This window comes from Choloepus didactylus, chromosome 12 (assembly GCF_015220235.1).
Source record: "Choloepus didactylus isolate mChoDid1 chromosome 12, mChoDid1.pri, whole genome shotgun sequence".
Classification (NCBI taxonomy): domain Eukaryota; kingdom Metazoa; phylum Chordata; class Mammalia; order Pilosa; family Megalonychidae; genus Choloepus; species Choloepus didactylus.
In genome coordinates, this window is record NC_051318.1 from 38125174 (window position 1) to 38140343 (window position 15170).

The window sequence follows — 15170 nt, forward strand, 5'->3', positions numbered from 1 at the left end:
CCCTGCAAAATATTCTTAACTCTTCTGGCAGATTCTGCCATGTGCTCTAAGTGGTTTCCTCTAATTAGAAATATTTTATCAAGCAAACATCTCTAAGTCCCCTGCTTCTGCTATCAGTTGTTCCATGGTTGGAGATCAGTGCTCTGGTTTCTATATGAGATCAGATTTAGGGACTACGCCCACGGAAGTATGAAGCAATGCTTGTTAGCAGAAATATGAAATGTGAAGTGTGTAGAAAGGACCACAAGACCTTGGGGGAAGAGAAAGGAAGCTCTCCCCTCATGCAACTGAGTCTAGAATAACATGTTAAAAAGGGGGAATGCATGTATAGTGAAAGGGGTACAACCCAAACCAGCTTAGAGTGACGTCCTTGTAAGAGCCTGCCCTTTCAACTTCACCCCACAGGATGAAACTTCGTTGGTACCATTTCTCAATATAGCCAGGACATTTTTCTAGGGTTTTAGCATACCTTTTTTTTTTGCCATTATGTCATCCAACTACAATTAGACATGTCTCTTCATACTGATCTTTATAATTTACCTTACTCTTTTATGTTTTCTCTTCTAAACACATGTAGAAATTTGTCAAGCCTCCTGTGACTTACTTATCCAAGCTATTCGTATTTATCTCTTTAAAGTTCTCCATGTAAGTCCCTCTCCTTAATCCATGAATTTAAATTGCTAATGTGCTACTTGTCTTGCTGTTCTTTACAAAGTGGCATTTGGGGGTGTTTATCTTTTCTACTTGAGAAAAAGAAATAAGGAGACTGTTGAATTCTTGTTTTTGCTACACTCTTTGAGCTCTGCTGAGACTATGCACTGGCTTAGGGGAAGTCAATGCACAGAGGCTCTATATTTGGAGGGGCTCCATATAGGGGTATGGAGATGTCTTTTGTGGTCTTGAATATATGTCAGAGTACAATTCATTGCCCAATTCATGTCTATAAAAGAACACAAAAGATGAAGAGAGCCAGGGGATGAAAATAATTCAATGGCTTGGTTGTATCTCCATGGAGACCAGAAAACAGATAATCTCTATGGATACCCTCAAAATCTCTCCTGGAATTATGGTAGTATATGATCTGTTGTAATTATATATGGGGGGTGATGGGAAAGTGATGAGAAGATGACCCTCTTCTTTCCTTGGTAGAAATTATAGCTATTGTTCCTCTAAATTTAACCAATTACAGTATTGTAAAATTCAAAAGTTAGGATTCCAGGAGACCATGTCCCTAGGATGGGTTAGGAGATGCTTGAATAGGTCCTTTGAGAGGATTGGTGCTTGTGTGCCCAACACTGAACTGTCTGACACGTAGTTGACAATCAAAAAAATGTGTTAAGGGATGAGTGAATGCAATGAGCAATTTGGGCAGGATCTGATCATGGGCTCGGTGCTGCCAATCATCTTTGCTTTCCATAAACAAAGAGGGGAGAGGGCACTGCCTGGGAATACTGGGTAATGCCTGCAACTTCTATTTTGCTTTTCTTCTCTTTCGAGGAGAATGATGCTCAATAGGGTAAATATGGTCAAAGGAGGAAATGAATTTCAGTTGTGGTGAGGAGATAAACAGGGTACAGGGAAACAGGCCAGCTAATGAATGCAAGTCACTGCGTCTGGATAAGTTATACCCATTTTAACCTAAATGTCTCTAGCCTCAGTTTCCTCTGGATACAAAAGGGGATTGTGTTTATTTTTATACCCATTAAAATGGGCCAAAAGCCCCCATGACTTATTTGCTGGAAATGAGCCCACTGCAAAGGAAGCTCCAGTGATTTCTGGTAGTTTCCTATGGTAATGCCTCAGATCAATGCCCAGCCATTTTTGTTCTTTTGTCCTACATCTTTCTCCTTATCTTGCTGCCATGTTATTTCCCTGACTCTGCTGAGTCTAAGAAGAGCACCTCTTAGCACAATGTTCCCCGCTGGTTCTGACTACTGATTCCTCCTCCTCATGCCAGCCTCGGGGAGAATAACGCTATATTCTGGATCATTGGGCAGTTAGTGCCTCACTTCACAAGACATGCAGAAATGTGAGAAGCCAACAGAGAATTCATACAGAAATATTGAGATTAGGATGGGACTTCCAGCAAGACTTCTGTGCAAACTTGAGGGTAATAGAAGTACAGCAGAGAGTAACCTACAACAAGAGCTTGATGCAGCTACCTTTGAAATCCACTGGCCCCAAACCTGCTCTGAGATCCTGCCTAGTCCTTCACTGGCCTCCAGTTTACCCACATCAACAGGCATCTCCATGAGTTTCTACACCCTGAGGTCCAGGACCAAATCCTCCTGCCACCCTAGAGAAAGGAGAAGTTCCTCTCCTCTTTCAGGTCAAGGTCTACCCCCTTTCTTGCACTAACATTGTTGATAGTGGGAATATCCATTCTCACTAGGATGTGGTCTGACCTCCTGGGACCTAGACTATTACAACAATAAACATTACTTAAATGAAAGTATATTTTATTCAATTTTGAATGATTCTATCCCAAATCCCATCCAGTTAGTACTCTATCAAATGCCCAATTTAGTTTTGTTTCATAGTCTTTTCACCAGATTTCTGCTTCTGAGCTTGATGAAGTAGCTTGTGGCAAACCAATGCTCCCAAGAACTTGAAAAGCTGGACTAAAATCAATTTTGTTTGAAGAGACCTGATATGAGACTACTTTCTATTGGCCTCTCACATTTCTGTATGTCTTGAGAAGTGAGGCACTAACTGCCCAATGCTCCAGAATATACAGCAAACAGACTTGGAAGATAGAGATAGTATCTTCCTCTGGAGCAAAGGGCAAGGCATGTTTACTTTCCCTTGTAAAATATACTTTCCAAACCTAAATCCTCTTCTGTTCAATCTTCTCGGTGTACAGGTATCTTTTGGCTCCCTTTGTATAGCCCTTTGGGAATTGAGGTTTAGAGAGCTGGTGCAAAAAAAAAAAAAAAAAAAAAAGCTGATATTCAAATGCTGATATTCAAGTTACGGTGATATTCTAGTTACTGCTATTGCTGCAACAAACTGTCCTTTATCTCTGACCCAGAAGGCTTGTGTTTTCTGCTTGCATTCGTGAAACTTGATAACTTGTCAGGATATAAAATTCTCAGACCCCTTCACAGTTCTTGATACCACTGGGGTAACCAGTGAACAAGGGGACAAAATCCTGGAGAAAAGGGGCTCATAAGGAGAGATAAGCCAACATTCTGAAGTGGCTTTTTCCTTTAGGGTATTTGCCAGTTCTGGGTGTAGAGCAAGGGGCTAAAGGTCTAGGAAAAGGGCCTGAACAAAGGATCACCATGAAGAGGCAGAGAAACTAGCACAAGTTTTGGTAGTCTAAAAGTGTAACATAAACAAAAATCAGAGACTTATGGGTTCAGGATTCTAATGAAGAGGGATGGAGAATTAAACCCCACGCTGTCGATTTTGCTGAATTCAGAAGATGCTTAAGACAGGAAGCTAAGGAGCCAAACAGAAAGACTATGAAAAGCACAGTGGAGTTTTTAGTAGGCGTATGATGCAAAAGAGACAAAGATTAAAACTCAGTACCTGCCAGAGTGGAGTGGCCCTTATGAACAGGTTCCTAGTTGGAACCATTGGGATGAACTGTGTCAAAACAGAGGTAAATACAGACTTGCTCTAATTATATTTCAGCTTTCAATTACTATAGTCCCCACTTGGATTAAGATGTTCAGCCCTCACTCTATCTGCCTACCAAAGTAAAGGGTGATCCCTTTTTGGAGGAAAATCATATCATCCAGAGCCTCTTCAATTTTTAACAGGCAAGGTTCAGCTTCCATTAAAAATTACTAGGAATGCCAAAACACAGGACCAAAATGATGGAAAATTAAGAGAAAGAAACGGTAGAAACAGATTCACAAGATATTGGAGTTAGACTAGAATGTTTAAATAGCTATGATTAATGTGTTCAAGAAAATAAAGGAAAAGATAAACGATTTCATCAGAGAATTAGAATTGATATAAAAAGAATCAAATGGAAACCATCGCTAGAATAAGGCGAGAAGTCCTGCAGGTGGCCCCTGTTATCAAGTCTTGACTCTCCATCTTCTATTTGAAAATATTTGGATGGGTACACACACACACCTCCCCCAATATCAAACAATAATTTTTATGTATAATGTCAATTAAGTTTAGATTTATGAAGAAAAAAGATATTGAAGTCTGCAGAAGCAGAGTTTCAATAATACATTATTTGGTTGTAAACCTCTGCTTCCAAAGTTTCTCTTAAGAGATTGTAAAATTTAAGATGAAAAAAATGTTTAAGAAACTAAAAGTTTAAGAAAATATTAAGAATTAAAAACAACTTTTTTTCAAAAGCCTTTGGCATATGTTGACATATTGCTATTTTACTTCAAAAAGTGTAATATAAATATTCATTGTGGAAGGTGAAGACAAGAAAAAAAGAAAAAAATCATCTTTAATTTCAGGCATAATCACTGTTAAATCTTGGTGTTTATATATCCCACATACACATATCTATCTCTCTCTCTATATATAGATATATATATATGAAGTAGCCTGAGATTAGACTATACATATTGTTTTATATCCTATATTTTCTTTATATATAATGAAAATATTTTTCCTTGTTACTAAATATTGACAAACATAAGTTTTAATGAATATACAATATTCTGCTGTATGAATATACTATCATTTACTTAACACTCTGTTGGACTTTTAAGCTAGTCCTAGTTATCTTGCTATTATAAATGTCATTTCCCTGAACATTTTTTTTATATACATTTGTGTGCACTTCTCAGATGTTTCCTTAGGATATATATTCCTGTCGGTAGAATTCTTGGGTTGAAAAGTAAGAACATATTTAAGATTCACGTTCTGGTCCATTTTGCCATTCATCTCTTTCTTTACCTATTTTTTTGGTATACTAAATTCACACAAGATTGTAATCTCCTGGGTACTAGGGTTCTGGCTTTTCTTAACCTTGTATTCTCCACATTCTCTTCACAGTACTTATGAGTGGCAGGGCTGGTGTGAGGCACAACTCAGCGAGTATCTGTGTACCAATGACCACAGTGAAGGTATCTGAAGGTATATCAAAGCACCCGGAAGAAAAACGTGTATATTTCCGTAGGGAAGGCAGGGATGACGATTTAGCGTCCCATGCCTTGTCTGATCCAGAGAATCCGCGTGAACTGAAGTTCTTGGAGTACAGTGACACCTCAGCGAGTAAATACTCCTTACCGCAGTGGAGAACTTTTATATTTAGTGTCTACTCCAACAGCCTGTGAACTCTTGGGAGCTCATTTTTGTATGACCAACCTCGCACAGCGAAGTTGCAAAACAGGGGCACTCCCGGGCATCAGTGAGGTGCCAGGGTCCCTGCGACCTGAGGTGCAGCGATTCTGAATGACCATGACCGGCACATCACTTCAGTGGCTGCCGCTCTACCTGTGTGTCATTGTAAATGAAACGCTTTTTGGAGGCAGCACTGACTCATTCCATCCTTATTTTTCCTCTGTAATTGGAGTGGAGGAGGCTAGAAGGTGGAGGCAGAACTGGAGCTCAGTGGGCCTGGGACTTTCGCAGGCAGTCCAAAGAGGGGGGCTGGCGGTGTGTGTGTGTGTGTGTGTGTGTGTGTGTGTGTGTGTGTAAATGTCTAGACACGATTTCCTTCCAGGGATTGTCTTCCCTTCCTCCTCGCCCCTCCCCATCCTATTTTTCCCTTCTCGTAGGTGGACGCTACCGCCCTGGTCCAAGGCCAGAGAATGTGGGGTTCAGCCCCCTCACTTCTTAGCTAAATTCACAGCGCCCAGCATCCCAAGCGGGGCTGTTTTCAGTAGTGAAATCACTAGGAATTAACAGCTCTTTCGGCCTCTCCCTTCTCGGTTTCCTCTTCGGGTTGGTTGGAAACTTCACCCAGACACCGAAGAAGCTCCGCCCTAGCATTTTAAACAGGCCACAGGCTGAGGCCCCTCGGAACACTCTCCCTCTCGAAGTTTTCTCCGACCCAAACCCTGTCCTCAGGGAGGTCGGCGGGAACCCATTTCCCCGGGGGCAGATGATTAGGAGGTGGGCTTCGAGGGTAGCAAGAAGATGGTAGAGTACGAGTTGTAGCAAACCCCTCCCTCGCGGCAGAGGCTCGCATTTGCGCGGGACCGGGTCTCCGGCCGGTAGCGGTGGGCACGTGGCCAATCCCCGGTTCCTAACTCCGTCGCCTCCTCCTCACGCCCGGCGCTCGCCCCCCAGCGGAGGCTCCCTCGGCTGCCAGCACCCGCCTTTCCTTGCTCTTCCCCTCCCCGCCGACTTGGAGGGGGTGGCGGCGTGGGAGAGGCTCGGGCTACCGGCTCGCCTCCAACCAATCGGCACCGACCGGGCAGCGCCCGACCCCGGCAGGCGGCGACTCTCGCGGCTGCGAACTAAGGCGCCCGGGCGGCCGCCGAGCCTCCTCCCCCTCCCGGAAACGCGGGGCGGGGTCCCAGGCCGGGCCGCGGGGGCGGGCACGGGGGTTGGGCCAGGCCGGGCCGGGCCGGGCCGCGCAGCTGCAGCCAGGCGGGGTGCACTCGGAGCTCGCGGGCTCGGCGGCTTGTGCTCTCGGACTCCCGCTCCCAAGCAGCCAGCGCGAGCGGGCCGAGGCCACGCCGGCTCCAGCCGAGGAGCAGCAGCAGCAGCAGCAGCTGCAGCCTCGCGGCGAGGCTCTGCGCCTCCGCGCAGCCCCTCCCCGGCACGGTGCATGGAGACGCGGCCCTCCGCCCGCTGCTGAGCCCGGCCGCTCGGACCAGGACCTGCCGGGGCTGGGGTGGGCTCTTGATCCGGCCGGCCCCGAGGAAGCTGGACTCGGGCTTCCCCGGCAGCCTCCGTCGCTCGAGGTCTGCGTTTGGGCAGCGGGCCTCGTCGCCCGCACCAACCGCTTCTACTCGGCCGTCCCGTCCCAGGAAGTGGCCGTCCTGACCGCCATGGCTCACTCCCCAGTGCAGTCGGGCCTGCCGGGCATGCAGGTAAGCAGGAGCCCCCGGCAGAGGAGGGGAGGGATGCGAGAGCTCGGGCGGAAGCGGGGAACTTGGTGGTGTAAACACAGCCCCCCCCCACGCTCACCCTTCCGGGGTCGCGCGCCGGAGCCTCCCTCGCTGTGCTTCCCGCTCCACCGCGCGTGCGGCCGGGGGCTGGTAAGGAAGCCCCCGGAGCGCACAGGCGCCCCTGCCCGCTCCAGCGACTGGAACGGGGCGCCAGGCGGGGGCCCGGCATCCCGGGCGTCCCTGCTTCTCTCCGCAGCTTGCTTTTTGGCGCCGGGGAAAGGCCTTGGTGACCGCGGCCTGGGGTCCACCGTGGAGGCGGCCCTCGCCGGCCAGCAGTCGCAGTTGCTAGGGAGGAATGTGGGGGAACCGGCCTTGGGTTGCCCGCCGCTTCGCCCTCTTGACTTCCCTCTCCCCCCAACTCCTTCCTGAGCTCTAGGCCCAGCGTCGGCCGCATCCCCGGGGAGAGCTGATGTCAAGAAATGCCCTTGGAGGCCCCAGCTTGGTCTCTGGGCCCTGTTTGCAGGCCCGGGGCGGAGGAGACCCTCAAGCTCTTGACCCCCACCCGACCTAATCCCCTCACCCCTCCGCCCCGGGTCTTCAACCCCCTCTGGAGAGCGGGCGGTAAACTTGAGAGGAGGGAGGGGAGCTGCAGGCGCGCCCCGACTGGTCCTGGGCCCGCGGCGGCCCAGCCAGGGTGGAAGAGGCGAGGGCGGGGTGTCGAGGAAGGTGTAACTGCTAGTTCCACCTCTAGTAGATTTGTTCAGAGCGTTTTGTTCTGGTGCTGACAGAGGGAAAAGTGCGAGCTTCTAAACCTCCAGGAAGAAGAAATCGTACAGCGTGCACTGGGTTTACCTACCGGATACCGGGAGACTACTTTTACTTGGAGACTTTTCTGGGTTTAGAGTAGTTCTTTCTCAGTAAACCTCTCCGTTGATGCTTTGTGGCATCATGGCCTACTACTGACTTTTATTGGTGGAGTTGAATTTCGGATTTCTACTAATTCATGAAAGTTGTTCATCCTTGAAGACTGCTTTTAGCCTTTGGGAAAATAAAACCACCACCTTGACTGACTTGTAATTTTTGTAAACGCACAAAATCAGTTAGGGTATGTCTGAGTTTTGCTCTCCCAGACAAGTGAGCATAAGAGCTTTATGGATAACCAAAAGTATCCAAGCGGATTGTTTGTTATCATATAGATATCAGTGGACTAATTTTCTCTTCTCTACGCCTGGAGGGCTGAAAAGCCCAGTGTAGACAGATCTCTTCTCTTATGAGCCAGGCATCTGCTTCCCTCTTCTGAGAGATTTGGTTTTTTTTAAACATTAAAAAAAAAAAAGACTGGGTTTCAATTCTAGAAAAATAGGAACTCAGTTACTATTTTAGTGGCGGCTGTAATTTTAGCCCGAGGTTTTTTGTTGTTGTTTTTTTATTAAAGGAGTAACAGTTAAAAGTTAATGTTTTAAGAGTGTGACTAGGAAGATGCTTGAAAGTCTGTTCTTGAATCTCATTTACAGTGTTTTTAAACGCAACATGCATTTAAAACTTAATGCTCTGTTCACCACTGTGTAAAAATCAGATGGGGGTTTTGAACATAAAGCTCTGCTTTGGTTTTTATTTAGAGACAGGGTGAACTGGGTGAAAAAAATATTTCTTACTAGTAAAACAAGAAAGACCTCCTGTAATGATAAAAAATAAATACATTTTCTCAATATTTTCTCTAGGCTGACTTTTACATTGTGTTAATCAGTTTGCAACCTAGCACAAATGCCTCAGAGTTTACCATGATGGTATTTCGCCTTTGTGGAAAGTGAGTCAGTTTGAAAAGGTATTTAAAGCCCCAGTGACTAGTGCTAAGAGGTCTGTATTCCGTAGGTGGTCACAGTTTGGTATCTGGTCTGTGTGTGTGTGTGTGTGTGTGTGTGTGTGTGTGTGTGTGTGTTTTTGTCTTCACTTTTTTTTTTTTGAGAGTGGGCCAAAATTATCTTGGGAAAAGAGGATAAATTTCCTTTAATAACTTTGCCTCTGAAAAAAAGTGTATTTCCTAGGTGGTGTTATAAGGGAACTGTTTTTACTTTGTTTTCTCAGTAGAAAAGTTGATAAATTCTCCGTGAGAAAGATGACCAAGTTGTAGAAAATGGCTTATGACAGAGTCATTTCTGTTCTTAAGGACATCTACAAACTTCAGAATGGTAACTGTTTTTGAATGTGCCATTTGGGGAAGAACATTACTCTTCTTCCACTTCCCTCCAAAAAGATAAACAACAAGCAGGTTTCTTTGCAGTTTTAGATTAGCATCTGTTACTGCTCAGAAAGTCTTCCCTAAGAGTTGCTGAGGGTTAAATTAAAGAGACAATTTGCTTTAACTATTGTGTGGAATAAAAAAGGAAGAGAGAGGTACATAACCCCTCTGTGCCCCTCCATGTCTCTCATTCTTTTTTTTTAATGTGTCTTCTCCTGACCAGGACTTAAAAAGGATGTTTGCTTAAAATTTTCAGAAAAGACAGTATCATGAATTGAGGTGGCCTAGGCGAGGATGCTTAGAAAAATAAATATTGTATTATAAACACCATTTTTCAGTATCTTGCAAATCATTTTTATGCTTTTTAATTCTTATTGGTATCCCTTGAGGCATGGGTTTTATTTTTGCTGTTTTATAGATGTGGAAGTCAACAGAGCTGGAACTGAATCCACCAACGTGGCTGATTGGTAATTCAAAATCAGGTTTTTCCTGCTTTCAAGACCATACTCCTACTTACCATGTTGTATTATTACTATATTACTACTTTTGCAAATGTTAAAGTTTATTTCATTGCAAATTGGATTTGCTGAAGATATAAGAAACAAGAGATCGATATTTTATTTATTTAGTCAGTAACCGTATTGAAATGCCGGTGTGTCTGGTGTCCTAGGTGAAGGGTTGATGATTGTAAATCTGAATGAGCTGTCATTTTAAATAAATGTTTAATGAAGGTGCTAGGGTGGTTTTTCCTTTTTTCCTCCCAACCCCCAGTTTTATATTAGCGGTGTGTGTGTGTGTGTGTGTGTGTGTGTAGAAATCCTGAACAGAAGGTAGTACTTATGAATAGACACAAAGAAATTAGGCTGATTTGTGAATATAAATACTCCCTGTTCTGCATTTCTTCATTGAGCATTTGTTGTTTCACTCTTTAATTCAGAGGAAAAGAAAGGTAAGCTTCAGTTGGAGGCAGAAGCACCAACTTTGTTTGCGTAAATTGTGATTTAAAAAGAATTAAGATTTTGGTTTGTAAATGTCTTTTGCAGAAGGAGGGGATGAATAGTTTGAGTGGTTAGAGGTTCAGGTGTCTGCAAGATTGCCAAGGTGAACTTTTTAGGAGGGTTGACTTAAATTTAGGTAATTTGAACTCTGAATGAACATTTTATAGTCTTTTTCCCACTCTATTCCACACCCCTTGCTTTTGGGCCCTTTTTGCTAGTCTGTGCTGAAGTAATGAGGAAAATAAAGGCACACTTCTGTTACTGTTAGTTGCCTATGTCAGTTTTTTTTTTTTTTTTTTGTTTCTGTTATATACTTACATCAATAATTCATGTTCCACTTTTTAATCACTGTAACCCAACAAAGTTAATAATTTGTTTGCTTCAAAGTGCTTTTTGGGGGGGGGTGTTGGAGGTTGGGGGAGGCTTTTAAAAGATCTTTTTAAAGTTAAAAATTAAAAACAAACAAGCCACATTTCTTTTTGAGAAGTCTAGTACATCTTGTTTCTAATCCCAGATCTTGATATTTCACATACCCCCAAGTCACCTTTGAAGTAGGAATTGATCAGATTAGATTTTTCTAGGTTGCTAATGTAGCACAGTGTCTTCTGTACAAAGCAGTATTGACATGTGGCAGCCATAATCATTGCTTTCTAGCTCCTTTATGTAATTTTTTGCTCATATTCGAGCAACTGTTCTGCATGGAGCTGAACTTATTTACTTGACGCAGATTGATACTGTATTTAGTTCAATAGTATTTTTGAAGGGTCTTAGTGTAAGATGTTGTGTGAAGAGTTACAGAAGAGATGAGCCTGTTGATAATCGCTTCTTTATAGTATATTTTTACAGTCACACGCTTAAAGGTAAAGTCTAGTAGTCTGATGATCTTTTGAGAAACATGCTACTTGGCTCTTTTGGGTGATTTCTCCCAGTGATTCAGAGTTGCCTATTTGGAAACCCTGTACCTGCAGGAAATGGACCACTCCCAACCAACTTTTCTGTGGCTTTTTTGTATGCTTTAGCTCAGAATTATTATCATTAATGGAATCTTGTGGCAGGAGTGCAGGAAGTAGAAGTTGCCATGTTAGCCTTACCCTCTGTTGCTGCTTAGAATCAACCACTGTTACTGGACCAGTTTGTGGTAGTCATTTCCCATAATTCATGCTGTTGCAGTGGAATTTATTTAAAAATCTAAGTGTCAAATGCTTTGGGGGAAAAAACATGGCTATTACAACACCAGGCTCATGGGGTTGAATATAGTTTCCTTATCCTAAATTGCTCCCTGGTTTCCAAGATTTAGATTAGGGGGAAAAAATGAGGTGTACCTTTACTTGCTACAAAATACAAAACAATTCCAAATTGTGATTACAAAGATGCTTTATGTGAATACCAAGTGAACAACATTGTTCACTTGAGACCTTCAGATTATGTTTCCATGAGGGTTCTTGGTCAACAAAAGATACATTTTCTGTTAAAAGCACCCTGTTGGTGTCTGAATAAACTGTGGGAACATTTCAAGTTTTACATCAAAGCTTACCAAATATGTAGCTGTGTAGCTGGTGTTTATCTTCCTATGGAGTCCTTCCTGTTTTTTTTTTGAAGAATTTAGGCCCTGAGATTGGAAGGACATGTTATAGGTCCAAATCTTTCATTTAATTTAATATTTAGGATTTTTGTATAGTTTTTATTTAAAAAGATTATGTGTGTATGGTGTATCATTTAAAGAGTCAGGTCTATAAGGTTTGTTTCGAAAGACAGCAATGCTTCTCTCCGTTTTCCTACTCCCCAAAGGCAGCCCCTTTGATATTTCCTGCTTGATTTTTGTTGTTGTTGCTCCTTTTTAAAAGAACATTTAAAAAGTGCTACTTGTTTTTTCTAGTTTCAGATATTTTCCATAGACTTTGGACTCTGAAGATGATTTAGTTCTCTTCTCCTTGCCTCCATTACTCAACAGCATACCTTCCCCCATGTCAATATGTCATAACTTCAGTTAGGCCAGTATTTAGTGTGTATGTTAATGTGACTGTAAACGGTTTTCATGTGGAGCCCTTAGTAAACTATGAGTATTTTAAAAATATTTTTTGAAAGTTTTATTTTTATTTTTTTTTGTTTCTGGTAATGTGCTTATAACTTGTTCAACCCAACATTCTTTACCAATTGTGAAGACATAGCAGACATTTTGTCAATTTCACCATCTTTCCTTGAGCCTAGTGACCTGCTCCAGTCTTCCACACTTGGCACACCACTGTCGTCCTGACCTTCCTTTACCACCATCCTTGGGATTCCCTTTGCTGCCCTCCTGGGTTGGATGCTGTTTTCTGTTTTCCAGTAGTTGGCCTTCTTGGTTTACACCATTGTGGTACTGGAACATATCTTGCAATAACTGCTTATGAGAGGATGTATGAAGGATAGATTTTTTTGAGGCCTTGAATATCTGAAAATTACCTCAGTTTTGTCCTCCCTTGGCATATATGAAATTGAGGGGTGGATTGGGAAAGCCATATGGACCACACTCCCATCTGTCTAGTTTATGGAAATGGGTGAAGAAAAAAAAAAAGGGCACCCAGTGTTCTTTACTTTAATTGTTCTTTTTCACTTTAATTTTTATTATTATTATTTTTGTGTGTATGGTAATGAAAAGGTTCAGAAATTAATTTTGGTGATGAACACACAAAAATGGTACTGTGAACAACTGAATGTACGCTTTGTACGACTGCATGGTATGTGAATATATCTCAATAAAATTGAATTTAAAAAAAAAGGAATTTTCCATCAGAATTTGAAGGCATTTCTTTATTGCCTTCTAGCTTCCAGTATTGCTGTTGAAGAGTGCAATACCATTACCCAAACCTAATTCTGTGTATGCACGCTCTTTTTTTTCTCCTGGAATTTGATAGGATCTTAACCTTTTTCTGTGTCTGAAATTTCACAAGGATGTGCGGGTCTATTTTTATTCTTTTTGATAGGTACTCAGGTAGGCCCTTTCATTCTAGTAACTTAAAACTTTTTTGTTCAACTATTTCTTTGATTTTCCACCTCTGTTTTCTACGCTCTCTCTTTCTGGAATTCTTTATAATTTGGTGTTCCACTTTCCAGACTTGTCTTCACCTATTATCTTTTTAGTGCTATTTTCCATCTCTTTGTCTTTTTTTTTTAATCATTTTTTAAATTGTAGAATATAACATATATACACAGAAGTAATAACTTTCCAACTGCAATTTAACAAGTAGTTAGCAAATTTCAAATAATATGGGTTACAGTTCCACAGATTCAGTTATTTTCCTATTGTGAAATATAACATATATACAAAAGATAATATCTTTCTAAGTATGATTTACCCAGTAGTTATGTAGGAAATTCCAATGTTATGAGTTACAGTACCACAGTTTCAGTTATTCCTTATTGTGAAATATATTAACAGAAAGGTGATAGCTTTCAAATTACAATTTAACAAGTAGATATAGAACAGATTTCAAAGGTTTTTATGGGCTTGAGTTCCCCCATTTCATTTCTTTCATTCTAGCTAGTCTAATACCCTAGCAACTAAGAAAAAGAAAAAGTATATAAAGATTCAGTATCATAATCCTTTGTTAAATTCCTTCTTGTCTGTTGTTGCCACTTCCTCTAGTTGAATCACTTTAACGATCTTCAGGGATGTCTAGGCAGTGACCGCCCCCTAACTTATTATGAGAAAAAGGGGACACATCTGGTGATGTTCTTGAAGATGCTATTGCCTCTGAGTTTTGAGACTTAGTTGGCATAGGAGATCCCTGAAGGATTTGTTTCTGAAGAATAAACTTAACGAGTGAAACTTTTATAGAGTTTCTGATGGGATCTGGGTATTCTTTAAGGTTTTCAGGACTACTGTTGACTTGGGCTTAATCATGTTGTGGTCATTTGGCATATCTACGTGAAGCTTATGTAGGAGTAACCTCCAGGACAGCCTCTTGATGCATTTGATTCTCTCAGCCATTGAAAACTTTATTTTGTTGCCTTTCTTTCCCCCTTTTGGTCAACAAGGCATTCTTAATCCCTTGATGCCAGGGTTAGGCTCATTCACAGAATCTGTCTCAAGTTGCCCAGGAAGACTCATTCATTCTGGAGGGTCCCTGTCCCACGTTGTGGGGAGGGTGATGGATTTATTTGCAGAGTTCAGCTTAGAGAGAGAAAGTCCACATTTGAGCAACAAAAGAGGTTCTTTGGAGGTGACTCCTGGGAATAATTGTAGGTAGGCTTAGCCTCCCCTTTACAACCGTAAGTTTCACCAGAGCAAGCCTCAATATCGAGGGCTTGTCTCATAAAGTAGGAGGTTCCTAAGTTCACATAGCATATGTTATGTCCACAAGAATGCGTCCATATCTCACATTATCATCACTTAGTTGTACGATCCTCATCGCTCTCCATCTTTGTTTTTTTTACTTGGTATTCTGGGAGATTGTCTCACCTTTTTGTTCCATCTCTTCCATTTAGTATTTCATTTCTGCTCTTATTTCTTAATTTCTAGGAGGCATTTTGGTTCTCTGAATGTTCCTTTATTATAGTATCCCCTTTCCTGGTTTCAGTTGAAATGGTCTGCTCTTGTCTTTCTGAACATGTTAATGCTAATTGCAAAAGCACCCACCCCCCCCCCATAGATTTCTCTTTTTCCAACTCTGCTTTTTTCCCTAGTTGGTTGGTTTTAGTCTCTGTTTTTTATATTGGGGGCCACCTGTGAATGTCTGCTCATTTTTTAGAGTGGGGAACTACAGAGCTGGTTGGAAAGATTTTGAGCCCTTAAATGAGCCTTTTTAGCTATCGCTTTCACTGTCATCTATCTTACTTGATGGTGTAGCTGGGGAACCATTGCTGTTGGTTTCTTTTAAGCTTTTTATCAATTTCATCATCCTTAAGAGAAGCCTTTTCCTAGCCTTTGGACCTGCTGCAGGCTGGACTGGTCACCATGCACCTTGGTAA

General features: G+C 42.3%; 1 protein-coding gene across 1 annotated transcript in view; it reads left to right on the plus strand.

Moving 5' to 3' along the window:
• The first annotated feature begins 6487 nt into the window (after positions 1 to 6487).
• Positions 6488 to 15170, plus strand: part of STK24 (serine/threonine kinase 24) — a 147797-nt gene continuing 139114 nt past the window's right edge. The window contains 1 exon segment of the mRNA XM_037800492.1: positions 6488 to 6965. Coding sequence (XP_037656420.1) covers positions 6924 to 6965 — 42 coding nt within the window. The 5' untranslated portion in view covers positions 6488 to 6923.